Source organism: Acomys minous, assembly GCF_964271855.1.
Source record: "Acomys minous genome assembly, chromosome: 9".
Lineage (NCBI taxonomy): Eukaryota > Metazoa > Chordata > Mammalia > Rodentia > Muridae > Acomys > Acomys minous.
The window spans coordinates 92,681,908-92,708,589 of record NC_140490.1 but is presented as its reverse complement, the minus strand read 5'-3'; the positions used below and the strand labels follow the sequence as shown (position 1 = coordinate 92,708,589).

The 26,682-nt window shown below is 43.7% G+C and overlaps 1 protein-coding gene across 1 annotated transcript in view; it reads left to right on the top strand.

The window, feature by feature from the left end:
- Positions 1-21,882, top strand: part of SLC17A8 (solute carrier family 17 member 8) — a 50,884-nt gene extending 29,002 nt beyond the window's left edge. The window contains exons 6-12 of the mRNA XM_084794638.1: positions 2,996-3,082; positions 4,040-4,179; positions 4,900-5,049; positions 6,170-6,302; positions 12,512-12,622; positions 18,077-18,204; positions 19,522-21,882. Of these exons, the coding sequence (XP_084650764.1) occupies positions 2,996-3,082; positions 4,040-4,179; positions 4,900-5,049; positions 6,170-6,302; positions 12,512-12,622; positions 18,077-18,204; positions 19,522-19,866 (1,094 nt within the window). The 3' untranslated portion in view covers positions 19,867-21,882. The remainder of the gene's footprint in view (positions 1-2,995; positions 3,083-4,039; positions 4,180-4,899; positions 5,050-6,169; positions 6,303-12,511; positions 12,623-18,076; positions 18,205-19,521) is intronic.
- Positions 21,883-26,682: the final 4,800 nt, after the last annotated feature.

Sequence of the window (26,682 nt, the reverse complement as noted above, 5' to 3'; positions counted from 1 at the left end):
AAACCACAGAGTAAGATCTTACACTCTGTCACCATAGACAACTCATGTGTCCCCAGCCTTGGTTTTTTTTTCCCCCCCTATAAAATGGAGGAGAATATTTATATCTCCCTTATCAGGTTGAAAGAAGCTAAATAAAAAAATTCTGGGTTCAGAATGCTTGGCTCTGTATTTAGCACACAGCGTGCACTATAGCTGCTCATTCTTTCTGATTCTGTCTCAAGGACTCCTTTGCTCATGTCATTTTCACCCTACTGCTCCCTGTGGCAGAAGACATTGCCCGCGGTGCCCATGCATGCACACGCTGGTTGGGAGAAAAAGAGACAGAGACAGAGAGAGACAGAGATAGAGAGAAAGAGGAGGAAGTAGCGATTGCATTGCTAATTTATGATCTACCATGCTTGCTTTATTTCTGTGAGGAATTCTAAGGTTTAAAATCAATGTACCTTAGTGGTGAGGTTTTAGCTCACTTGAGAGAGCACTTGTCTAGTTTGCAGGAAGATCTGGGTTTGGTCCCAGTACCACCGAGGAACAGATGTGCTGACACAGAATAGAAATGCAGCACCTGGCAGGTGGAGGCAGGAGGATCAATAGTTCACAGTCATATGTAATGAATTCAAGGCCACCCTACGCTACATAATAGCCTGCCTCAAAAGAAAACACGTGCTTAGCTGTTCTGTATGTAATAAAAGTATTAGCGTTTGGCATTTATGTGGCAAAGCTTACAGAGCATCCTGACGTACACAGCAACCCCAAGAGGTGGGGATTTCATTCTTATCTTATCTGCGAGTGAGTCTTCCTACTTCCTCAGATCTCACAGTCATATATTCCAGGTCCCAGGCTGCACCTGTCTCAGAGATAAGGCCCAGCGTAGGCAGGTGTGACATTTTCTTACTTCCCTGGAGCATCACCCACTTCCGGAAGATGTTGCTTAGTGTTAGATGTGCACAATGAACTCTGCTTTCATGGCGACCGTTTGTCTTCAGGAACAACTTCTCATCCATGGCCCAGGGGCGAGTTTCACAGATCCAGTTAGCATTTGCTAGGAATCTACAGGGCTTTAGTTTTCCTACCAGATGTCCAGGAGCTGCAGAAGGATGGGGAAACCAGGTGGCCCCTTCTGGTCCCCACTGTCTTTTCCAGACAGGACAGATATGCTCACACAAGTCCATAAAGTTCAGTATCCACAAAGCAAGAAATGTCAAAGGACAAAATCACCACAGTCTAAGTTTGAAGATCTCAATTGGTTTTTTTTTTTTTCCTTTCTAGAATCATCAACAGTTCAATTCATAAGATAGAATGGTTGTTACAAAGGGGCCAAGCAGGAGTGGTTGGTTCATGGGCAGAAAAGGGCTGACAAATGGCAGAAACAAAAAACAAAAAGGCAAATTGACCATTTCAGTGACTTCCAGTGCATGGCAGCAGGGCAAAGACCCAGAGCAAGAGAAAACTAGCCAGTTAGCACCAGGTAACCCATTTAATGTAAAGGTAAATTCAGGGATACTCAAGAAGTCTGTTTTTATACCCAAGGAAACTAGCCTGTTATTTTTCCTGGGTTTCCCAAAAGAAATCTGATAAACAGTTTAGCTTCGCCTTTGTTGTAACCTATTTAACCTGCTTAAACTCTATAGCCCCTTCATTGAGACCTACTTTAGTTCTTAGCATAACTGTGGCTCCTCTGTTAACACCAGCTATGGCTCTTAGCGAATCAGAAGCCGTTTAACTCCTGAGTCTCCATTTTGATTATAAGGTGAAATTAAGTTCACGTTCTCAGGCCCTACATTCCTGAAACCAGGAAGGTTCAATGTTTGCTGCTTAGAATAAAACAATATATGATAAATGCATGTTCTGCTTGGGTTAAAGATAAATGATGTTCTATTAGAGTTAAGGCTGCAACATCCTGCTGTGTCCTTACTCCCAGAGAGCTGGAAAGCCTCCAAGAGCTCCCTTACCCTAAATCCTAGCCAATCAGCTTAAAATATTTTGTCTAGCTACCAGGACATTGTGCTCAGAACAAAACCAATTCTTTTTGTGTTTAACTGGTCAAAATAATGTAGTGTTGCCCTCCCCCTTGCCTTCCACCTGGTTACCTGGTTGTGACGTGCTTATGGTTTTTCTTATTTAAAAAAACCTGCCTTTGAAACAATCCTGGGTCATAGTATGGCTCCGGAGTCCACTATGTCCCTGCCGTGGTCAGTGTTGGGGTGTGGCATACCGATAAGCCATCAATATCCCATTGAGAATGGTACTCGAGTGGTTTGTTGGGCAGTTCTTATATTATGGCACATTGGTGATGTGTAGAACCCTGGGGGTAGTGGCTTCACTTGATCTTTAGTCCCACTATAGCCACATCACCCAGGACACTGGTCTCCTGCAAGTTTTATTCAATGGAAATGATTTTGAAAATGTACCCATTTAGGGAGTGAATGGAGGTAGTCCTCCTAACAACTTGGAATCTTCCTGAGTGAGGGGTGTGTGTGTGTGTGTGTGTGTGTGTGTGTGTGTGTGTGTGTGTTATATTTTATTTTTGAAAAGGTTATAAAAGCATTTAAGGGGGTTCCTAGGAGCTCTGAAAGCAGGCTCCATGTTCCTGGACTCGCTGTCTTTGGCAGCCAGCACTGTGCCTGGCTGCATCAAACCTTTTCTCACCTCTAGATTCTGTTTGCTCATGGAATTCTAAACTGCGGTGCCCCCATCCCCCCATCCCCAAAATTGTCTAATCCCTGGAAATGTCTCTCAGTGAAGTTAAAGAACACCCTGAAGACTTTGCTCTCCTAGATGCTCTGTTTTAAGGTGCACTTCGGAGACTGGGGTATAAGCTCAGTTTCAGAGAGGTTGCTTTAGTCCCCTGCATGCTAACAACAGCAATAATGTTCCCTGGGAACCCCTGACTGAATCATGGAGGCGCATGACTTGTATTTCATCACATGCACTCTGCCTGGGCTCACCAGGCTCATATGATGATTGGTCAGTGTCCTTTAATCTTTTCTGCTTCCAGGTTCCTATGCTGGAGCGGTGGTTGCTATGCCCCTTGCAGGAGTATTGGTACAGTACATTGGCTGGGCCTCTGTCTTTTACATTTACGGTGAGTGATTTGGCTTCATGAGTTCATGTGTTGACACCCAGAGATATGTTTTACTATATAAGGGTAGGCTTAAGGGTTTGCTATGTGAAAATAGGAATGTAAAAATCAATTCATTATACAAACAGGAAGTCTGCTTGTGATTAGTTTAATGCTTATATTAAACTTGGCATTTTAAACAAGCAGAATATTGCCTTCTTTTTATGTCTCAATTAAAAAGATGTAAATCATCAAGATATTGCTCAATGAATATATATATATATATAAACCTAGATAGGAAGCCATTGAAGAGAACTCTCTTTTAAAAGATTTATTTATCATGTATACAATGTTTCACTTGCATGTATGTCTGCACACCAGAAGAGGGCACCAGATCTCATTATAGATGGTTACGAGCCACCATGTGGTTGCTGGGAATTGAACTGAAGACCTTTGGAAGAGCAGGGAGTGCTCTTAACCTCTGAGCCATCTCTCCAGCCCCTCAAAACTCTTAAAAATTATGATAAGGTTGCTGAAGTGTAGCTCTTTACAATTGGTGGCTTCTGGTAGGGGTGAGGTTGGGGAAGGACTCAGGTTTTTTTGTTTTGTTTTCTTTTGTTTTGTTTTGTTTTAAGGAACTGGCCACTGGAAGTTTGATCATACTCCAGTGACTGTGTGGGCAACACAAAAAGGACTTGTGTTTTTTGTTTGTTGGGTTTTGTTTTGTTTGTCTCCTACCTTCTGGTTTGTTCATTTCTTCTTTTCTGTGGGGGAAAGAATCACAAGGATTTGGGGACACTGACCTGGGAGGACTGGGAAGTAAGTGTGATCAAGGTGCATCATGTAAAATTAACAAGTAATCAATAAAAATATTATGTTGGAAACAATTTACAGCTATAGAGATGGAAGCAATGAGTCTATGTCACTGAGCCTTTTGGTTTTTTTTTTGTTTGTTTGTTTGTTTTTGTTTTTTATCTGCAGGCATGTTTGGGATTGTTTGGTACATGTTTTGGCTGCTACAGGCTTATGAGTGCCCAGCAGCTCACCCAACAATATCCAATGCAGAAAAGACCTATATAGAGACAAGCATAGGAGAAGGGGCCAACTTGGCCAGTCTGAGTGTAAGTATAGATGGAAGGTAAATTCTGATTTCTTTCCCCCTCGCATGTGTTTTATCTCCATGGCTATATTTGCCTTCTTGTGGGGGGGTCCCTGCAAACACTAAGGCTGGCAGAGCAGCGATCCACACAAGGCAAGATGGAAATCCAGTTCAGCACAATTGAGTGGTGGGTGCTGGTTTAAACTTCTACGGTCTGACGCTGTGCAGTTTATGTTAGACATATTTAAGAAAAAAGTTTCCTGCTGCTGATGATCTCAAGGCCATGTGCACAATAAAGCTTAAGGTATAACTACACCAAAACTCTTCTGCAAAGTACACGTGGCCTCTTCCATGAAGATGGCTTCTATAGCTTCAGGGACTAGGATCCAGTGTGGTCTCAGTCATAGATTAGTATAGAGGTCACCAGAATATAAAGTACATGTGCCATCTCCCATAAGGGGAGCTGAGAAACAATGCTGAGAGATAAACATCTAGGGAGGGAGAGTCCGAGATAAGCGCCTGGCCCTCCAGGTAGCAAAGGTCACCAGGCTATTAGCTACATCCACTCCCAGCCTTCCGGGTGGAAACCAGGTAAGCACATCCCTTTCTGTGTGCTTAGCACTCCTGGTTTCGCCAGTGCTTATTTGTGAGCTCAAAGAACCTCACGCTCCCCACACCTTCTTGTAGCGACAAGATGTCGGCGCCTTTGCTCAAAACGTCATGGGTCTCTTTTACTCCCCAGAAATTCAGCACACCGTGGAGAAGGTTTTTCACGTCCTTGCCTGTCTATGCCATCATTGTGGCAAACTTCTGCAGAAGCTGGACCTTCTATTTGCTCTTAATAAGCCAGCCTGCTTACTTTGAAGAGGTCTTTGGATTTGCAATAAGTAAGGTAAACGCAGACATAGCCAACATTCTTGAACGGTTTAACGGTCTTGAACCCTGGCTGAGGCTAACTCTGCCTGATGAAGTAGCTAAAATGGCTGCCATTACTCAGAACAGCTCTGTGACACTCAGCGTCCCATAGGTCAGACAATACTCTGACCACTTGGTGTCTTCTCGATAGTAATCAGAGATCTGTTAATCTGCTTTTGAAGACCTTGGCTCTAGCTAATCTCAGGGTGCCACTGAAGCTGACCGCAGACACTGAATATTAGTTCAAAGGTAAAACAATTTTGATGGAATGGGTTTTCTCCTTACAAACTGCTCATTTTGGGCACTCGAGATGGCTTAGTGGGTAAAAGTGCTTACAGTCATATCTGATTACCCGAGTTTAGTCCCCAGGACTCAGATGGTGAAAGGAATGAGTCAATTTCTGTAAGCTGTCCTCCGACTTCATCATGTGTGTTATGACCCGCCCTGCCCCCACCTCAATAAATAAACAAATAAATGCAATTAACTGCTCATTAGGTGGCAGAGAGAATACTGAGGTTAAGTTTCAGACCAGCCTCTTTTCTCCTTAATGGTGAATGTAGCAGGAGCAACAGTTGCTTGTGACAGTTTAGGACGAACGTCCTTCAATATCCCCACAGCCATTGTCAGTAGGTGGGCCTGTGTTCCAGGGAGGTCTTGATAGTGAAGCCAACTGACCATCATGAAAGGAAAAAACTTCCCTTCTTCAAGGGAAAGAACCGCAGCAAGGCAAAGGTGGACATCTGACTAGCTACAGGCTTGATAGTTCAAACAGAGACCAGAAGAGCCAGCATAGTCATGTGATGGTTTTTCCCCTCTTAGACTTTGTTCTGGATACTGGGACGTTTGTGATAAGCAAGATTTGTCTCTGTCCCCAAGAAGCTTCCAGTCTGGTGGGGAAGACAGTTGGTCCATACATAGAATCAGCCCACCATTCATCGCTTAATGGTTATGAAGTTTAGACCTCTGGGGAGAGGGGGGTCCCATGTTAGATGATTAAACTTGGTAATGGCTACGAGGCTGCGTAATGGGAGTGAGCAGGGACTTGTGAAGGTCACGCCAAAGAATTTAAGTTGCCTCTTTGTTTCTTTTCCTTCCAGGTGGGTCTCTTGTCAGCTGTCCCACACATGGTGATGACAATCGTGGTGCCTATCGGAGGACAGCTGGCTGATTATTTAAGAAGCCGGAAGATTTTGACCACAACTGCTGTCAGAAAGATCATGAACTGTGGAGGTACTGTGACAAGAGGCTCGAGTGGTTCCTGTAGCATTAGAGCTAACAGAATTGCACAGCCTACTTTAGAGCCAGCCTAGACACTGTCTCCCATCCAAGTACTAACTCAGCCTCAACCCTGCTTAGCTTTGGAGACTGGCTCGGTCAGGCAGAGTCTAGACATTGTAACGGATCCTGAAGACCTTCTGAGTCCATCTCCACGTATATAGTTGAGTGTCGCTCGTCATATCCCTGCCAAGTTGTCCTGTGGCCAGTGCTTGTGCAATCTGGGCCAGCACAACTTAACTGATAGCTGATGAATCAGGACGCACTCAAAACCAAAGAAACACTTCTTCCATCGATTCTGAAGCCAAAGTGATATAACTTCTGGCTGTGTACCTACTTGCTATTTTATATTTTCCATGCACCTGTCTACTCACTATTTGCTTACATAGTTTACTTCCTTTTCTTCTTCATTTTATGTGTACATATATATTAGGTTAAAAAAAAAAGGATATGTGATTATGAATGGGCACCTGAACTCCATCCTCTTCACCTGTATTTTCCCACGTGTAAGCTGATCTCTTTCCTGATTGTCTTAGTTCCTGTTTTATGTTTCACTTTCTCAAAGACAAAGTGGAAGTTAGTTAGCTTCACATAAGAAGTCAGTGAAACCAACCATGAATCATCTCCATTTTTGGTTAGGTCATCTATTTTTTCCCCCTAGCTCCCAAATAACGACATGGAGGCCTTAATATTTATCGAAAGATTCAGGTACTATAACTGGGTAGATACACAGCTATCTGAACACTGGCCTGGCCTACTTCCTGCCACATGGCTTGTTACCTGCCATCTTAGTCTCGGTCTGGCACCTGCTTCTTCATCTGTGTTCTGATGGAGATTCTTGGTCCTCACCTGAGAGTCTCTCTCTGTCTCTGTCTCTGTCTCTGTCTCTGTCTCTGTCTCTCTCTCTGGGCCTGGAAGTCCCACCTTATCCTCTCTTGCCCAGCCATTGGCTGTTCAGCTCTTTATTTAACCAATCAGAAGGTGATGGAGAACAATGTTTACGACACACCAAGACAGGGGATGCTTCACAATAATGACAACGCCAAAGTCTGGACTGCAGCCAGATCTCTGGGTACAGAAAATCAGCATTTGAATGCACAGTGCAAAAGACATCCTCCAACAACTTTCTATTGGTTCTTTGTGAATTTCACAGCTTGTACCCCAATCCCACTCATCTTCCTGTCCCCTCATACCTTCCTTCCACTCTTGCAACCTCCTCGACAAAAGAGAAAAAGAAAAAAAGAAAGCTCATTGTGGAAATTGAGGACTTCCTCACAATGTGTTTCACAGGGTATCCTTTTGCCCACATTTCTTTACTTGCAGATGTTCATTGTAATGAGTCCTTGGTTTGGTTTGAAGTTTCTGTCTTCTGTTACTCTATTAATATTGGCACCTCACTGGGCCTCCTCTTAGATGTCCTGTGTCATGGAGATCCTGTAGTTTTGGATTTGTAGGTCCAGCCCCTTCACACATTCCAGCTGTTCACCAATGGGGTAGATGTTGGGATAGGCCAATTCAAAGCCCTAGATCTGTGCTCAGAGGTATCTGAGCCCACCAGTACTTCTGCACTCTCCCCACCAATGTGAGCTCTTCTGTCTTGTCTCAGCTGGCCAATCAAATGCTGCAGCCAGCAAGGGGGCAAAGCCAATCCTCCCACTCTCATGCCCTTGGGGCTAGCTCATTTGTACCCACAGCATCAAGGCCAGCTCTACTGTGCTGCCCAAGTGAGGTGCAAGGCTCACTCTCCTGAGTGTTGTAGCTGGTGAGGGGGCAGGGTCAGCTCTCCTGCTCTCATGACCCCAGGGCTAGGTCTCCTGTCTGCCACAGGTGGTGAAGGGTGAGAGAGGAGGTGGTTATCTTTCCTTCACTCATTCCACTGCATGAGAAGGGTAGGGCTAGCTCTCTCCCACACTCATACACTTGGGGCAGGCTTACCCACAACTCCTGCAATTGGGACCAGCTCAATTTTGCTTCCTTGGCAATGTGTGACTCTTGGTCTCTCAAGCACTTCAGGAGGCTAGGGGCAGGTTCAGACATTCTGTTTTCACATCTCCAGGGCCAGCTCTCCCAAGATACCCATGTGAGGGGTAGGGCCCGTTCTACATAGTGCTCAGACACCAACATATCCCTGGGTAGTAGCTCAGACCAGGGACTTCTGCCTGGCCTCAAGTTGCATCAGACCCCTGCTACTGCAGGTCCAGGGACTTAGATGTGGTTTCCCAGTGGCAGCACAGGCCAGGACCCCACCATGATCCCAGGTGGAATCAGACCAGGCTAATCCTCACTACCCTCAAATCTCCAGGTCTGCCTCTCTTCATTGTGCCCACATCCTTCAGTTTTTCTTTTTCTTCCATTTCTCCACCACTTACTTGCTCCTGTTAGTGGCTCCTGGGGTCTCTGATGTCTGGGTCATATCTAGAGTAGTCTCAGGAGTGTGATGCCCTGCCTGTACATTGTAGCAGTGGACAGGGATCATCTTGGGCATGGTCTGTGGTACCAGGCTGGTGGTCATCTCAGATTAGCTCTCTGTCTAGGCCCTCTGGTGCTGGACTGGTGGTTGTCTCAGGCTCACTCCTAGCCTAGGCTGCTCTTATAGCTCCATGTGGGGTGTGGGGAGTTTATCCCAGGCTCACTCCCACCTGGAGCCCTTGGTCTCAGGCCCAAGGTGAGGTTCTTCTAGTCTCTAGTTCACTCTCACCAGGCCATGTGGCCCCAGGAAGCGTTCATCTCCGTATTTTACTTTTTGAATATGCATTCTTGAATGCTTTCAGTGCTATGTACTAACATAAGTCTTCACATGTACTGCCTGACTCTAGCTTAATTATTACCTTGTGGAGTGGGTACTCTGTGCCATGAAGTTCACAGGCAGAAACAAAAATAAACTGAGATAAACTAAACTAAAATGACTTTTCAAAAGCCAGGTCCCGTGCAACGCAACAGGTTTGTCTTGAGCCCATTGTACTCTTTGTTGTTGTCTTTCCAAGGGACTGGTTGAGGGTGACTGAGTGGGCAGGAGAAGAAGCATCACCAATGGCGACCAGGGTATGAGTGTGATGTTAAACAGAAGGAAGGTATGACCACGCTCGGACTCCAGATTAGCGGGTCAGACCCGTTCACAAATGAAGAAACTATATAGAGAGATACAAGAGCTGGGGAAGTCTGACCTTGCAGCATGGTAGGTGTTAAAGCGTGACCAATGAGACAAGACAGGGAGAACTTTGTATCCCAGGAATCTATCTGCTGGCCAGCAGAGATCCTTTGGTCTGCCCTCTGCTTGAATAATTGTTATATCGGGCATTGAAGGATGGCAGAGGTGGACTTACTCCCTGGTGGGCAGGAGATGAAGGTTTAGAGCGTCATGTTTAGGATCTTAAGCATTCACATGTCAAATAGGACTTTGCAGGTGTGATTAACTCACAGTTTTTGTTGAGATAGAATCCCATGTATCACAGGCTGGTCTTGAACTCAACATATTGCAGAGGCTTGCCTTGAGCCACCCTATCCTCCTGCCTCTCCCTTCAGAGTGCTGAGATTACAAGCATGCACCACTTTACCCAGTTTTTTTTTTTTTTTTTTTTTTTTTTTTTTTTTTTTTTTTTTTTTTTGTGGTGCTGGGGATCCAACCCAGGGTTTTGTGCACGTTGGGTAAGCTGTCTACCAGCATAACATAAATTAAAGGGTCTTGAGATAGAGAGATTATTCTATATTAGTTAAGTGGGGGCCAGTATAGCTACAAGTTTTAAGAGAGGAGGCAGTAGGTTAAGGGTCATGGCAGTGGAATTGGGAAGAATGACAAGTAGACTCTTGCGGCCAGTGGAGGCAAGGACAGACTCACCTTTAGAGTCTTCTCAATGACTACAGCTTTGCTGACAGATTTTTTTGTTTGCTTTTTTAATTACTTTATTAAAGATTTGTTTATTTATTATGTATACAGTGTTCTGCCTTCATGTACACCTGCACACCAGAAGAAGGTACCAGATCTCATTACAGATGGTTGTGAGCCACCATATGGTTGCGGTGAATTGAACACAGGACCTTTGGAAGAGCAGACAGTGCTCTTAATCTCTGAGCCATCTCTCCAGCTCTGATTTTTGTTTTTTCTTTTCTTTTCTTTTCTTTTCTTTTAGTTTTTTGGAGATAGGGTTTCCCTGTATGGCCTTGGCTATCCTGTCTTGAAACTCTCTCTGTAGACCAGGCTGGCCTCGAACTCAGAGAGATCTGCCTGTTTCTGCCTCCCATGTGCTGAGATTAAAGGCATGCGCCACCATGCCCAGCTGACAGCTCGCTTTTATCTTAGGATGGCCCATTTAGGACTTCTGACTTATAAAACTGTATGATAATAAATGTGTGCTGTTTTGAGTTTTAAAGCTTACAGTAATTTGTTACACCAGCAACTGGAAGCTAATAAGATAGCAGATGACTCAGTCCTCTGTCTCATTTTGTACCAGCTCATCATCCTCCTAGACAGATGTGACCATATTTTCTGTCCATGACATTGCTCACTCACTTCCCCTTCACCATGAATTCTACTCACATTCTTTTCTCACCACAGTCTTCTCTACAAGTCTGCAAGAGTTTAGATATGAATGACCTCAAAGGATTATACATTTAAGGCTTGGTCCCCAGCTAGTAGCACCACAGTAAAGTGACTGAACCATGAAGCTATTAATTTCATGAGTAGGTTAATCCACAGATGAATAAATGACATTTTTTGTCTTCTTCTGAGTATAGTATTCCTTTAAGTATTTTCCATAATGCCAGCATGGTTGTCATATTGCCATAGTTTGTGTATATTTGGGTATCTTCATATTTTTCCATCAATTAAAATGATTACTTTGCTGGATAAAGCAACCTTCATTGGAAGTTACTTTTAGTGTTTAAAACAGCACCAGATGCTTTCCTGGGTTTGATGGCAGGAGATCTATGTTTCCATTTGTAGGCAAGATGACATTTCTTTAAATATCATTTCTTTTCTATACAGTTTTGACATCCCACCTCTGACATGTGTGGAGAACTTCTTCTCTGGTCATACCTGTTTGAAGGTCTAGATGCTTCTTATATTTGCATCCCTACTTCTTCCTCTAGATTTGGAAGTTTTTCTGTTATATATTTATCTAACACATTGTCCATTCTTATTTGTTTGTTTGTTTGTTTATTTCGTGCTCTCAATTGCTTCTTTTGCATTGTGGGTTCTTAGATTTGGTCTCTTGAATGTATCATAGAATTATTAGGCATTTTGCTCATGATCATTTATTTTTCTTTCCTTACATGCTTCTGATATGTAATTGTTTTGACCTGTTTTCTGTTTCTGACATTTTTTTCTTCTGCTTGAATCCCCTACTTCCTCCTCTAACTCCTCCTCCCCTGGCTGACAGGAAGTCCAGCCCTATTCTCTCCCCTGCTCAGTGATTGGCTGTAAGTTGCTTTATTGGCACACCAGGGTTTATACAACATTGAGACAGAAATTAAAATTTAAATCACACAATAACCTTATGCCCACAGCTAAGGATCTAAGAAAGTTTGTGATGGTGGTCCTGAAGTTTCTGCTTGGTTGTCAGTTGACCACATGTACCTCCACATCTTGTACACCCAACTTCCTTTCCTCCTCCAGTGCTCCTCCAGGCTGTGATGGCTCTGCCTTTTAATGCGAGGAGTTGAAGAGGTGGCATAACCAGTGAGTCATGGTTTTGATGGTAGAATCTGAAGTCAGGCCTTTCTGACTCTATGGTCTAAGCCCTAAGCACAGGTAGGCTGGAGGAAATCTAGGGAAAGGGAGAAGGAAGTGGGAGCAGTGGTTTGCTTTGCTATTTTCCAAGTGAAAACAAGAGGAGCAGACATTCGATTAGCCATGTTGCCTTGGAGGGAACTATTGGACCATTGTGTGGAGATATGTGGACTCAGCAGCTACTTTCCAGAACGAAGCCTCCACTCTAAATATTCCCCACATTCTTCACACTGCACCAGGCAGGAAGGTAGAAAGTTCACAGACCATGTCAGCAGTAGCATAGTCATGCAGTCATGAACACCACAGAATGTTGTAGATACTGAGCTAGGATGTATGCACTAACAACGCCTGAAACATGGGTTTGTTCCGTGTGCTCAGTCAAAATGGCTTTGGCAGAAGGATAGAAGCATGACAGCTCCTCTTCTGTTTCTATTTGCAGGCTTTGGCATGGAGGCAACGTTGCTCCTGGTGGTTGGCTTTTCCCATACCAAAGGAGTGGCTATCTCCTTCCTGGTGCTCGCTGTAGGATTCAGTGGCTTTGCTATTTCAGGTAAAGTGTCCTTTGGGTTTCTGAATCATATATGTAGATTCTCCAAGTCTTATGAGGAAGAAAGGACAAGGCAGTTGTAACACCTTTATTTAATAGCCCAGAGGTTCCCATGGAATAGGGCTACCACACAGAGTTTCAAGTGGGGTGACATAAGACCTCCCCCCGCCCCCGCCAAGGATGAGCTTAGAGCCCATTCAGGCTGGGATTGTCCTTACTAATTCTATGATGGGAGACTACTTACATGCATCTGACTTTCCTGAGGCATAATCAGAGCCCAGGCATGTGTCCCAGGCTAGCCCCAGGCTACCCTACCTGACAGACTCACTTCCTGATGGAGGACTGCTAATTTTAGCTCAAATGGCTATGCCATTTGACATGTGATCATAAGCATTGGAAGCATTTGGAATGGTTTCTATAGTTTTCAATGCATTTTTGTCTTCTTTATTGCTTTCATTTCTTACATAAGAAGGTTTAGGTGTGGGGTGGGGTGGAAGTCCTTCGGAACAAGTAAGAATGATAATACAAATCATCACATGCACGTACTGTGGTCAAGCACAGAGTCCGTGATGAGGTTGCTCAAAACCCTCTGTGTGCCATGCTCACAATTACCCTAGGGGGCTTCAGTGTTATCAAAATCTCCATTTGACAGAAGCAGAAACAACTTTATGATGCAGAGGGGACAGAGTGCAAGACGCCACGCTTACAGACCCCAGAAGCTCCCCATGCAAATCCCAACGAGAATGTAAAATGGCTGATCTGTTTATATGATTGCATTTGCCCCACAAAACCGTGAAGCAAGTGGTGATAGCAACTTTCACTGAATGATGATGATGATGATGATGATGATGATGATGATGATGATGATGACAGTTCTTCCCATTGACACATAGTTAGTGGCATAGGAAAGACAGAGACACCCGTCAGCCTGCCTCCAAGTCCTTCTCTATGCCTCGGACACCTTAAGTATCAAACAGAATAGGAATATACCAGAACAGAAAAACATATCCATTTCCTAACTACCCTAAGATAGAGGCTTGAAGTATCTATCAAAATAAACAGAGCTCATCAGTAGGTGGCTTGCAGCCAAGAACTTGGGTTTGGAACACACGGAACTGGCTCTGAGACCTTTCTTGATCACTTTTTGTGTGTAAATAGTTTGCTAAATTAAATTCTGGCATAGAGATTGGAGGTATGTGACTACCATACGTATAGGTTGTCTGGAGGTAGTCCTGAGGTCTTTCATGCATTCTCTCACACTACTTGCTAGGTTAGCACTCTTTCATCCATCAGCACTGGGCATCATCCATCAGTACTGAGTATTATCCATCAGCACTGGGTATCATCCATCAGCACTGGGTATCATCCATCAGCACTGGGTATCATCCATCAGCACTGGGTATCATCCATCAGCACTGGGTATCATCCATCAACACTGTGTGTCATCCATCAGCACTAGGTAACATCCATTAGCACTGTGTACCATCCATCAGCACTGGGCATCATATTTCAGCACTGGGTCCTCGTCAGCACTGGGAATCATCACTGAGCTACACCCCCAAGCCCTGGTCCTTTTGGACCACAGTTTTTCTATGTAGCTCATCTTGATGTTAGATTTCCTATATAGCCCTGACTAACCTTGAACTCTGGATTCTCTCTCCTCTGCCTCCCAAGACCAGGATTTTGAGTGTGTACCATTGTACCTGGTGGCAGTCTACGCACTGACTAGGGAGAACATAGAAATCCCCATGTGCTTCCAGGAAGATGATGAGTAAAATCTCTCAATGAGTCTGCCATACAAAATAGATTCATATCCTGTCCTCAGAGACACTGAAACTTCAGGCCCACATTGCTTCCTTTCTGCAGGACTGCCAACTAAGTCTCAAGCACAGGTTAAAATAAAACAAGACACAAACCATTCTTCCGACTATAGCAGCTGCCTTAAAACACTTACCGCCTGTTGGCCATGTTTTCACCCTTTAACTTTTTTTTTGAGATTATAATTTAATTATAACCTTTCTCCTTTCTCCTTTCCCTTTCCTTTCTCTAAACTCTTGCGTATTACCTCCCCACTCTCCTTAAAATTCATGGCCTATTTGTTAGTGCATGTACACACACACATGTATATGCATATACAGTTCTATATAATCTAACTGTTCAGTCTGTATAATGCTACCTGTATGTATGTTTTCATGGCTGATCATTTGGTGCTGGACAACCAATTGGTGTGTGCTCTTCCCTAAGGAAGGCCACTTCTCCTATTTCCAGCCTTCCTCGGTTGCCTATAGTTCTCTCAGACCTCAAGTAATATTTTCATATGCTACAAAAAAAAATCTACCAGTATCCCACTTTCCCCATGATTTTTCCCACCTGAACACGGCAATGTGTGGATAGAAGCCTAGTGGCTTTCCTCAAATTCTCTAGCGGGGTGCAAATGCCCAGGCTGGCTTTGTATCACAACAGAATGCTCAACAATCACGTTAATTGCCTCTTATCTCCAGCTCCTTTTCTAATAAAGTATTTATTGCATTCAAATCACAGCAAGATTAACTCATCTTGCGGCGGCTTTATGTCCCAATTGTCTGGTACTTTGATTTGAAAGAGAAGGTGTATCTATTGCAGAATGAATTAAATGATTTTTTTTTCTCTCTGAATGTAGGTAGAGAAAAAAAAATTACCCATATTGAATGAAAGTTTTATTTTAAAACTTGTTTTCAGTCCTTCCCCTCTCCCCCATGAACAGAGGATTAAAAACCAAACCAATAGTCAGCCATGGAGGGCTACTGGAGCCCTACCCTTTATTCCTCAACTATTAGCTACACTGATAGATTCTGGAGTCATTGTTTTCAGTTGTGCATTCCCCACTGAGCCCACGAGGCTTCAGTGGATAGCTCCAAACCCATGTTCAGATAGAGGGCCTGTTTAACCTCAGCAGGTCCTAGAAACAAGGCGAACAAGAAGACGAGAAAGAGATTTGTAGAAGAGAGGGGGGGGGCGGGTAGGGGCGGCAGGTGGGGGGTGGGTAGGGGCGGCAGGTGAGAGTAGTAATCAGTATGTACTATATGCACGTATGGAATCTTCAGAGGACAGGGCGAGGCTTGGAGAGACGGCTCAGCAGTTAATGGTGCTCGCTGAGTTTGCTTCCTAGAACCTGTGTCAGATGCCTCATAACCACCTGTATCTCCAGCTCCGGGAGATCTGATGTTTTCTTCTGGCCTCTGCAGGTACCTGTGCTCGTGCACACACACATGCTCACGTGCACACATACTAGAGATAAGATAGCCGAGCTCCTTTTTTTCTCTCTCTCTCTCCAAAGGACATTGTCAAAGGACAAGTTAATATATTAAAAAGCACCCTTGCAGAACAGAAGAAAGCAGAAGCAGGACTAAACAGAACCCACAATCCTTTGCTGTACTTCCCATAACTTATACTGGTAAATGATCACGAGTGTTTGAGTTATTCCTATAGGGCAGATACTTCCCGAGTGGAGAGAAGACAGTGGGAAACAGGACAAGTGGCTGTCTGCACCTTACACCCGTGCGCATTGCTAGACATGATGTGCGCCTGGGGCTCCAGGCACTCAGGAGGCTGGTGCCAGAAGGCAGCTTAAGTCTACGAGTTTGAGATGAACCTAAGGCACCATCTCTAAATAAATAGAATAAGTAAGTGAAAAGTGAAATTAAAAATACTTGGAAGCGAAAAGCATGAACTTGGCTTTCACTTCTAGCTATCCGATCACTTAGTGCACGTCATCATTTAGTTTAATTCCTGCAACGGTTTTTATAAGAATGATCACCCCAGTTTATAGATAAAGAGACCGAGGGCCAAGGATGTTAACTCCTTATTCCAGATTAGCATCTCAGTTAAGCTATCAGAGTTGAGGGCCTTGTTCTAAAATGTGCCTCTGGGTTACACGGGCAGAGTTGGTTTCGATGGACTTGAGCATCTTCCAATGCTCAGCCATCCTCTTCTCCTCCCCTCGGTTCACTCCTCTTTTCTTACAGTGAGACAGCAGTGGCATTTATCCCTCACTGCTTCCAGCAGCATTTTCACTGCTAGAAGATCTCAATGGCAGGGAGACAGGGAGACAGGGAGACAGGGAGACAGGGAGACAGGGAGACAGGGAGACAGGGAGACAGGGAGACAGGGAGACAGGGAGACAGGGAGACAGGGAGATGCTTCTCAGTAACAGCAGCAACAGCTATTGTGTGGTTAGAGTAGCAGGGCTGTTCACATGGTGTTGTGTGGTTACAGCAGTGGGAATTAATTAATTAATTAATATTTTTATTATGTTTCTTTTTTAACATATACATTTATATTATTACACATGAGTAAAATAAACTACGTACAGCAGGAAGAACCACGAGACAATCAGGAATTATATAAATGTTACATTCACAGTGATTTGGCTATTTGTATTTGGCAAACTTGAAGTAAGCATCTTTCCTACCTTGTTGGGTCTAAATTTCTGAATGGAGGCTAATATCTATCATGTCTCATCTCTATTAACTTAAAACATCTATCTTGACCTAAAAACATCTTAACCCCTAACCTATCAAGCTTAATTGAAAGGCTAAACTATCTGGTCTTCAAACCCATCAGAGACTTGAGAAGGGATAAAATTTAAATACCTGAGTGAACCTGGAGTACAGCTTAGCAACTTCCAAAATGAAAAAACAAAAACAAAAACAAAAACCAAAAACCGGCTGAGACAGTTTACTGTCTGAACAGTCACCCAACACTCTCTATAACGTGAACAGCGGGACTATTACGCCATTAGAAGGACAATAGCTATTTGCAATGGCATTGTGTAGTTAGGATAGTGTAGCAGCTCACCATGGTATTGTGTGGATAGAGCAGCATAGCTGTCTAGCACGGGTGTTCACGTCTACATTTCTCCTGGGTCTCCTGTCACAGCACCTTTTACGGATACACAGTAATATTACTCCTATGCTTGATTGCAAGATAGAAATATTTTGAACCCAAACATACAGATTTGAAACATGAAGATCCCTTGGAAATTGAGAGTCCTATCTACGTTTCAGCAAATCATTAGACAACGTCCTTTCTGATAAATCATGCGGCCACCGAGGCCGACTCATCAATGGGGACTTTCAGTGGTAGGCTACAAGAGGCTATGTTGGAAGATAAAGCTCTGTTCTGTAGGATTTGATTGTTTGCTTTGAATGAACATGGTCTAGGCCATAGGAGACTTTTGGTTTGGAGCTCAAGACACATTTGCTGTAATTCTCACTAACCAGAGCCTATAGAAACATTGCAACCCAGCACATATAGTCCTGGCAATGTCCAGGCAGCCCCTCTCGGTAGAATCTCCATTAAACATACGCTAGACAAGATCAAACTGATTGGTGAGCTTTGGGCCGAGCCACCCGTCTCCCAGAGGCTATTGGGAAGTCGGCTCTCAACTCTGACTTTGAGGTTTTGGCTTTACCACAGGTTTCAATGTCAATCACCTGGACATTGCCCCGCGCTACGCCAGCATTCTCATGGGGATCTCAAACGGAGTGGGAACCCTGTCCGGAATGGTTTGCCCCCTCATTGTGGGTGCCATGACCAAGCACAAGGTAATGATCTGCTCTGTGGCTCTGGGCTACAATATCAGGGTGGAAGCACCGCATAAACTTGGGATCTCGGTGACTTAACCGAGTGTGTAAGTTTCTGTGCCGTTTGTCCTCAGCTGAGTCTTGAACACCCGCCTCCTTCTCTTCTTCCTCCTCTCTTCCTCCTCTCCTTCTGCCTTACTGCTTATTTTATTGATGGTACCAGGACGCATTGTTATCTAGTTCCAAGTCTTCTCAGCTGAGAAAATAAATGGTTAGGGGGCGGGGAGAGAAATAAAGGTTATAGAGATTGTTAAGAGACCCAAAGAAGAAACCGAGGCAGCCAACCCCCAGAATGAGTGATTCCATTTAAGATGGTTCTAGGATTCTAAGTACTAAAACCAGATAGCCCTTTTCCACTCGTGACTCAGAATGTCATGCATTGCTGTTGTTTAGGAGAAAATAAACAAGGCATTAATAAGCTTTCCTAAGAGCCTTCAAGGGGGCGAGAGAGATGGTTCAGAAGTTCAGAGTACTCACTGCTCTTTAAGAGGATAATGATTCAGTTCCCTACACACACATGACTCAACACCATTAGTCTCTCTGGCATCAGGTCCCCTGGAGCTGGCAGTAGAGATGGTTGTGGGCCCTACATGGATGCTGGAGGTACAGATAGCTGTGGACCCCCACGAGCATGCTGGCTCCTGAATTTGGATCCTCCACAAGAACATCTAGGGCACGTAACCACTGATGCTCTCTTCTGGTTTCCATGGACACCAGGCATACATGTGTTGCAGAGACCTATTCTCAGACAAGACACCCATAAACTTAATATAAAAATGCTCTGAACCTTCAAGGGCGTGGTGCTTAGTCTTTATTGAACCGTTGGTGCTTTTAAATTCATTTTGATCTTTAAAAAAAGATTTATTTATATTTATTTTTGAGTGAGCATTTTGTATGCTTGTGTATATGTATACCTCATCATGGAAGCCAGAAGTGGGGGCTAGAGATACAGATGGTTGTGAGCTAGCATATGGAGACTGGGAATTGAACCTAGGTCCTCTGCAAGAATATTTAGGACACTTAACCCCTGAGCCATCCCCCCAACCCTATGTGGCCTGTATTTTTCTTACATATTTATTTTGATATGTGGTCTTAGCTCTCACTTTCTAGTACTCAAATGAAGTGTAGATTCTGAGTGTTGGTTCTAACACACGTCTACCTGGACACACAATGTGACCTTTGAGGGACAGCTGCTTTTATCCATATGAGGCCTTTAGGGCTCACTGTAACCTCTGTTGTTGCTTAAAACAGTAACTGGCACCGCATTTCCTTTGTTAGACCCGAGAGGAATGGCAGAATGTGTTCCTCATAGCGGCGCTGGTGCACTACAGCGGAGTCATCTTCTACGGGGTCTTCGCTTCCGGGGAAAAACAAGACTGGGCGGATCCAGAGAATCTCTCTGAGGAGAAGTGTGGAATCCTTGACCAAGATGAATTAGCGGAGGAGACAGAACTCACCCAGGAGGCTTCTGTCAGCCCCAGGAAGAAGATGTCTTATGGAGCCACCACCCAGAACTGTGAGGTCCAGAGGAGTGAGCGGAGACAACAGAGGGAAGCTGCCTTTGACCAGGAGGAGCCGCCATCCTACCAGAACGAAGAGGGAGGCTTCTCTGAAACATCCTAACGTCCGTCCGTCTGTCCATCTTCTCCTCAGCTGCCAGCGCGAACTATCCATACCCATCGGCTTTCCCACACCTCGGCTTGCCAGGGGGCCAAATCACGGGACGCTGGAGGGAGTGGAAGAGGAGGAGATCACAGCACCAACAGAGAAAAGAGAAACTTTGCCTTCTTACAGAGATAGGACTGGGGATCTTGGTCTCAGGTCATAACATAGTTGGTCGTATTATTTTGGGGAGTGGGGTGGCCATTGGCTGTTGAGTCTTCTCCCAGAGAGTGAGTTATTCAGGAAGAAATGGCCAGAAGAACAGGAGTAGCTTGTCGCACAAGTAAACACAGAAAGAAATACCTCTTTTCCCCTGGAGATGAGCACATGGTGATTGCCACTTCATCTCCTAGGAAACCCGCGGAGAGGAGAGTTTCCTAAACCTAGCGAAGGGAACCACTCACGGAGGCCCTCTATCATGTCAGGTGCTTTATGACCACTCCTCTTTAACCTCCCTATTACATGTAGTTATTATACCCATTTTACAGCTGTGAATACTAGAGTAATAGGTTGACCGCCCCCTCCTCCCCAAGGTTGTCCTCTCAGGGCCAAGGCTGAGACCGGATGATGAGTGGTGGGAGTTTTTTGGAAAGAAGGGTCTAGCTCAGTGTAGGAACATTTTCAATGACAAAAACTGAAAATGAAATCAGATTTTCTGTGGATAATGCTGTTTGGTTGTGTGTGTATGTGTGTGTGTGTGTGTGTGTGTGTGTGTGTGTGTGTGTGTGTAAATATTTAGAATGATGTGGAGAGAGGATTCAAATATATGAAATTTTGGACTCGAAGACCCTTAAGGTCCTATATTACCTGTTGGACCTGTTGGATTACCAATCAATTTAGTAAATCAATGGCTTTTTTTCCCCTTTAAAACCCTCAAACTGGTGAAAAACATAAAGCTAACAAGATAGCTCAATTTCCAGGGATGCTTTAAAATAAGTGTATGAAGGCTTGGCTATTAAATTAAATTTAAATCCTCTACAGTATCAGGAATGTGGTTAAATCGTGTCCCAAGTTAACTACATGCCCTAAAGACACTGAATAATCTAAGAAGTAGGTCCGGGAGAGACTATTTGGCTAATGGTCTTTTTGAAAGAGTCTTGTGTAAACAAATATGTGCCATCAGCTTTCTCTGCTGGTGAGTATAATAGAAAGTGTGGTCAAATGATATAAAGTTATGCCCAAAATAGTTATGATGACTCTATCTGGAGTGTTTATTGAAAATAAAAAGGTAGCAGTAGTTTGATAGAAAAATAATGCAGTCAAAATACCTGTGACCACCAGGCCTATAATTGGTGTTGGAAAATTCATTTGTGATTATGTTAAGCAAGAACGTGGACACTCTCTAGAAACATTTAAAATGTAATGTTGGCATATAAGAGCTTGTTAGAAAATAAAATTATTTTCCTGCTCTTTAGTTTTGAGGATGGTATTCATATTTTCAGAAAGAAAAGTTAACATGATGATAAAATATAGATTTGCTTACATAATATTTATTTCCTAGTTTTCCCCATTTTATTTCTGGGCCCTTGTTATACTTAAGGAGTTATAATGCACTTTATAAGAAGACTAATCGTAGATTTTAAAAGATAATGGCTGACTTCCCATTAAATAATATTCTTTATTTATTTGTAAATAATTTGTGTTATCAGACATCATTAAATCTCCTATAGCATGAATCCATGAAGTCCCCTAGAGCAGCTCTCAGCATATAGGAGTACTCAGCATATAGAAATAGCTGTCACATCAGCATTATCTTTAACTCTTGTGTGACAACATCATCTGTAAGAAAGAATGCTGTGTCATTTCATCCATTGGCCACAGAGTTTTATTATGAAAATTGTATTGTTTTCTTAGTTAAAAAGAAAATAATAGTGTTTATTTCTTTCTGTGTTAATAAAGCATAACAATTATATGTATGAAAAATCCTCATGATGATCATGAAGGCAATGCTGTACATTGTGACAATCTATTGTTAGTGTTGATGCCATGCAGAAATACATTTTGCTTATAACTTGCGCATACTGTATTGTTTTTAATGGTGGGCTGGATCATGGCGTTAAACACTATAAAGCATGTTGCCTTGTGGTGGTGGTCTTTCCACACAGGTTGCTCTGGGACACTAACTATACTTGACCAGCATTGACAAGTGACAGATGCCAGTGTTTGTAGCTTGTGCTGTGCATTTGTAGAGCTATCCTCCACAGGCGGAGTGTGGATACCCGCAGGAGGGGTCCTTAAGATGTTGGATTTACTGAGATAAAGTCTTCGTTGTACTACCCCCCCAAACAATTACAGTCTTGGCTATTCCTGAAAATAAGAAGAACAATCAATAATGTTTCAAACATAATGGACTACTTGCTACATTTTCCTGGACATTAGCTCCAATGCTGGAGCCCAGCATTTCTATTTTACACCACAGCCTCTCAGATTCAACAAACTTGTTTTTCCATTTCTTTCAACTTTTCTTGGTCAATCACATCATCATTTGTTCACGCTGGAACTCTCAAAACTGTCTTTGACTTAAGAAAATTTCCAGAGTCCTCTCTTTCCTCTGCCAAGTTCCTTTAGGTTATTTTTCCATCTATAGATTCATGTCTGACACAGCTTTGAAACACTCCACCATCATCTCTCAAGATGTGGCTTTATTTAAAAATTATTAGCATATGTTAATTATTTGTAACAATGGGGTTCATTGTGATAGTTTTATTAACATATATACACAATATCTTTTGACCATAGTCACCTTGTTTTTCTGACTGTACCTCCCTTTCCTCTCCTTTCTCCTTTTCCATATAGTCCCCCTCCTACATTACTTTTTGTTGCTGTTTTGTTGTTGTTGTTGTTGTTTTGTGATCCAATGACTTTCATTAGGTTTGCTTACAGGAACATGGGCACCTTCTCAGTGGCTCTTATCAATGTCCCTTCTCCCCAGCAACTATTAATGGCTTGTAGGTCCTTAGGGAGGGGAGGGGCCTTGTGAGTTCTCACCTACTCTGTGACAGGATGTTGAATTTGTCTCAAACCTGTGAAGATGACAGTCCCAGCTGCCGTGAGTTTGAGAGTGCAGCAACCACGGTATGCCTAGAAGACAGCATTCCACAGCATTCTTAATTGTGGCTCTTAGAAATTCTTTCTACCTCCTCTTGCACAGTGTCCCTTAAGTCTTGGACAAGGCGATATAGATGTCACATTTAAGGTTGAGCAATTAACTGTTACTTTGATTGGGTAATGCATTTCTAAAGTTACATCCTGTGACTAAAGGTGACAGCTGTATTAATATACAGGCCTAAAGATGAGTTAGAAGGCAATTTGATAGGTATATCATTCCATTTAGCAAAACAGTAGCAGTAGCTTTCTCAGTAGGACCTACATTTATTGACCATTTTACAGTATAAGGCATGAATTTCCTACTGTGAACTGGGCTTCAATTCCAATGATAATGTTATCTCCATCACTGCCGTACCACTTGCCTGGCAGTTTGAGTGTAGGAGACAGTGTCCACTCTGGTGTAAGGATGTTGATGACTTTTCCCCCTACAAGCAGTCTGTGTAGAACATCCCAAAGATAGCCTGCAAGGAGGAAGCTTCTATCTTAGTTCTGACAATTAGGGATGGGGAGAAGCAGTTTCCTGGTTGTGCTACCTCGGGAAAGAGTCTGGGCTACTGTTAATCCATTCATGCGTTTTCAGTGGGAGTGCCCAATCGAGCCGTCCTAAATTTCACCCCATCTGAATGTTTTTAGCTCTCATCCTCCAACCCCACTTTACTCCCCTTGCTCTGTCCTCTTGATGTGCTGGTACCTAGTGCCTTCGACTCTGCATCTTTCCAGGTGGCTGTGACACAAGACAGCTCCCTTCTTTTTTTGGAGTCAGTTCCTCAGAAGTCGGCTAAGATTCACACATCCCCCGTAAAACATTCTAAATATAACGTTTCGCCTCACATGCTTTAAAGTTATTAATTACAATTTTAGAATGCAGATATAAGCCTAATCTGTTGTGTTTAGTAAGTCAACCAGAGTGCTCAATCATCAGCCCAGTCGTCCATAAATAAATACCACAGAAGATTTTGAGGAATGATCCTACTGGGCACCCATGCATGACATACGACATGGCGACAAGTTATTTCTAACCCTGGATGCCTGAGAAGAAAAATCAGTGCTAAAACCCCAGATTCTGGCCCCTCTCTCATGTAGCCCATGCCCATTATGTCCCTGGGCCTGTACTAAACTGCCAGGCAGGTTAAGCAAGACTGTCTTGACCCTGAGGACACCACTGTCTGGGGTCGCTACCACGTAAGAGAAGCTGAGGAGAACAGAGCGAATGTGAAGAACTAAGCCAACGATTAAATTAAAGTCAGACTAAAATATGAATCTAATCTAAAATTTGATATTTAATTAGTTTATCCATTGAATGAAACTTCATATTCAATTAGGTTGAATTAAAAATTAGGGCTGCTGTTTAGTAGAGCGAGGAAGCATTTGTTTACCATTTATGAGGTCTTATGTTCATTCCTTAGCGCAATATAATTAATAAGACTAATTAATTAAGCCTCTATTATTATAAAATAAACAAGATGTTAATAAAACCAATATAATAAAATATCAATATGATATGACAGAAGACTAATTTATTATTACTGTTTTAAAGGCTTTATTTGTTTCTGTGTACCTGTATCAGTGTCTGCGTATATGAACTGCACCATGCACATGCCAGGTGCTCTCAGAGGCCAGAAAGGGTACTAGAACCAAGTCGTGAGGATGCTGAGAACAGACTATAGGTCCTGAGGATGCTGAGAACAGACTATAGGTCCTGAGGATGCTGAGAACAGACTATAGGTCCTGAGGATGCTGAGAACAGACTATAGGTCCTGAGGATGCTGAGAACAGACTGACTATATAGGTCCTGAGGATGCTGAGAACAGACTATAGGTCCCAAGGATGCTGAGAACAGACTATAGGTCCTGAGGATGCTGAGAACAGACTATAGGTCCTGAGGATGCTGAGAATAGACTATAGGTCCTCTGCCAGGGCAGCAAGTGTTCCCAACCACTGAGCTACATCTCCAACCCAGGATGTGTTCATCTTAATAGAAAATTAAGAAGCTAGTTGTGATGGTAGATGCTTATTATCTGGGCATTCAGAAAACTGAGTCAGGAAGACTGCTGTGTGTTAGAGTGTTGGTACAGCGTGAGTACTAAGACTCCCAAGGCCACATAGTACTGTTCCCACCAGCAGTGAATGAAGGTTCCTTCTGCCCACGTCCTCACCAACATTTGCTGTTTTGGGTTTCTTGGTGACAGCCTTTCTGACCCTAGTGAGACAGGACTCAAGATGGTGTTGGTTCCTGTTGCCTTATGGCTGGTGAAATGTTTATTAGCCCTTTGCATCTCGTCTTTCCAGAACTCTTTTCAGATCTATGGCTCATTCTTTTGTATTGAATTGTTGGTTCTCTGACACTTTAGCTTTTTTAGGGCCTCAAAGGCCCATGTGTTAAGGGCGTGGCCCTGAGCACAGCACTGTCAGAGGTGGTGGAACTTAGTGGGTGGGGCCCAATGGGAGGTCTCAGGTCCCTTGAGGTATACCCTCAAAGTGCGTCCATGGAGCCCTGTCTTTCTTCTTCCTACAGAGCTGTGAGGGGAACAGATGCTCTCGGACACCAGGAGGCACGGTGTCAGCGCAAGCTCAGAGCATCAGCTGTGATCAGAGCAACTGATCTCTAGCTGGCTTTGTAAAGCATTTCTGTAGATTTGAAGTAGACTGATGTCTGAAACTCCAGGGCTTGGAAGCACTTTAACCATGCACATATTCAGTTGAATTGTCAGCTCCTCCCTCCATCTGTAAATACGTGAGCACGGAAATACAATGCCTGGACTCAGATAAAGTTTGCAAGAAACCACTAAGGCATACATTTAACATGGGAGAACTTTGACCTTGTCTGTTAATTATATGGCAGAACCCCTCCCCTCCTCCGAGGAGCACCCCTCAACTTTCTCCAAAGGAGACAGATGGCATGGAGCCTCATCCAGGGCAGAATTGATTTTCCTTTTCAAAAGCAGTGTGGCAGCTGAGTCAGGATTTTTGGTGACGCTCCCATAGTGGCTGCCATGTATTGAGAACGTCATGAAGAAGGAAGAATGATGGCAGTCGTACCCTGGAGCTGAGGGGCATTTGGTGTTCTGGATGCAGCCTGTATGAGAGAAGCTTCCAGTGCATTGAGGTGAGGCCCCGTCCCCAGCCCAGACATCCCACAGAGCACACTCAGACAGTGTGACTGGAACACCAGGGGATCCATTCACTTGTCTTTGCGTTCATAACCAGCCGCCATATTCTCAGTGTTGACTTGATACAACAGAGGCTAAAGTTTGCTCTGAGTGGGATGCAGAGACAATTAGCGCTGCCTGTTCCGGAAGCCTGGATCTTTGACTCAAGCACCCAGTTTTCCCTCTTACCTTCTTTTCTTCTCTCTTCATTTAGTTCCTATTCCATCCCACTGCTTCCTTCTCCATTTGAGCTTGTCTCCTCCTCCTCCTCCTCCTCCTCCTCCTCCTCCTTTGTGCCTCCCTTTGTCTCCCAGGTCACAGAAGTGTGGCTTTAGTCACGGGTAGCTGGGCAGGTAAGAATTCCTCCAATGTATCTCTTTTAGACCCATCCCTACCATTCCATATGGCAACTATAAGCCACTGAAATTTAAAGGCTAAACTCAACTAGGAAGTCCTGCCATAGTGTCCTCCCAAACCAGGCAGCAGCACCTGATTGCAATATATACCCGAGCAAGATGAA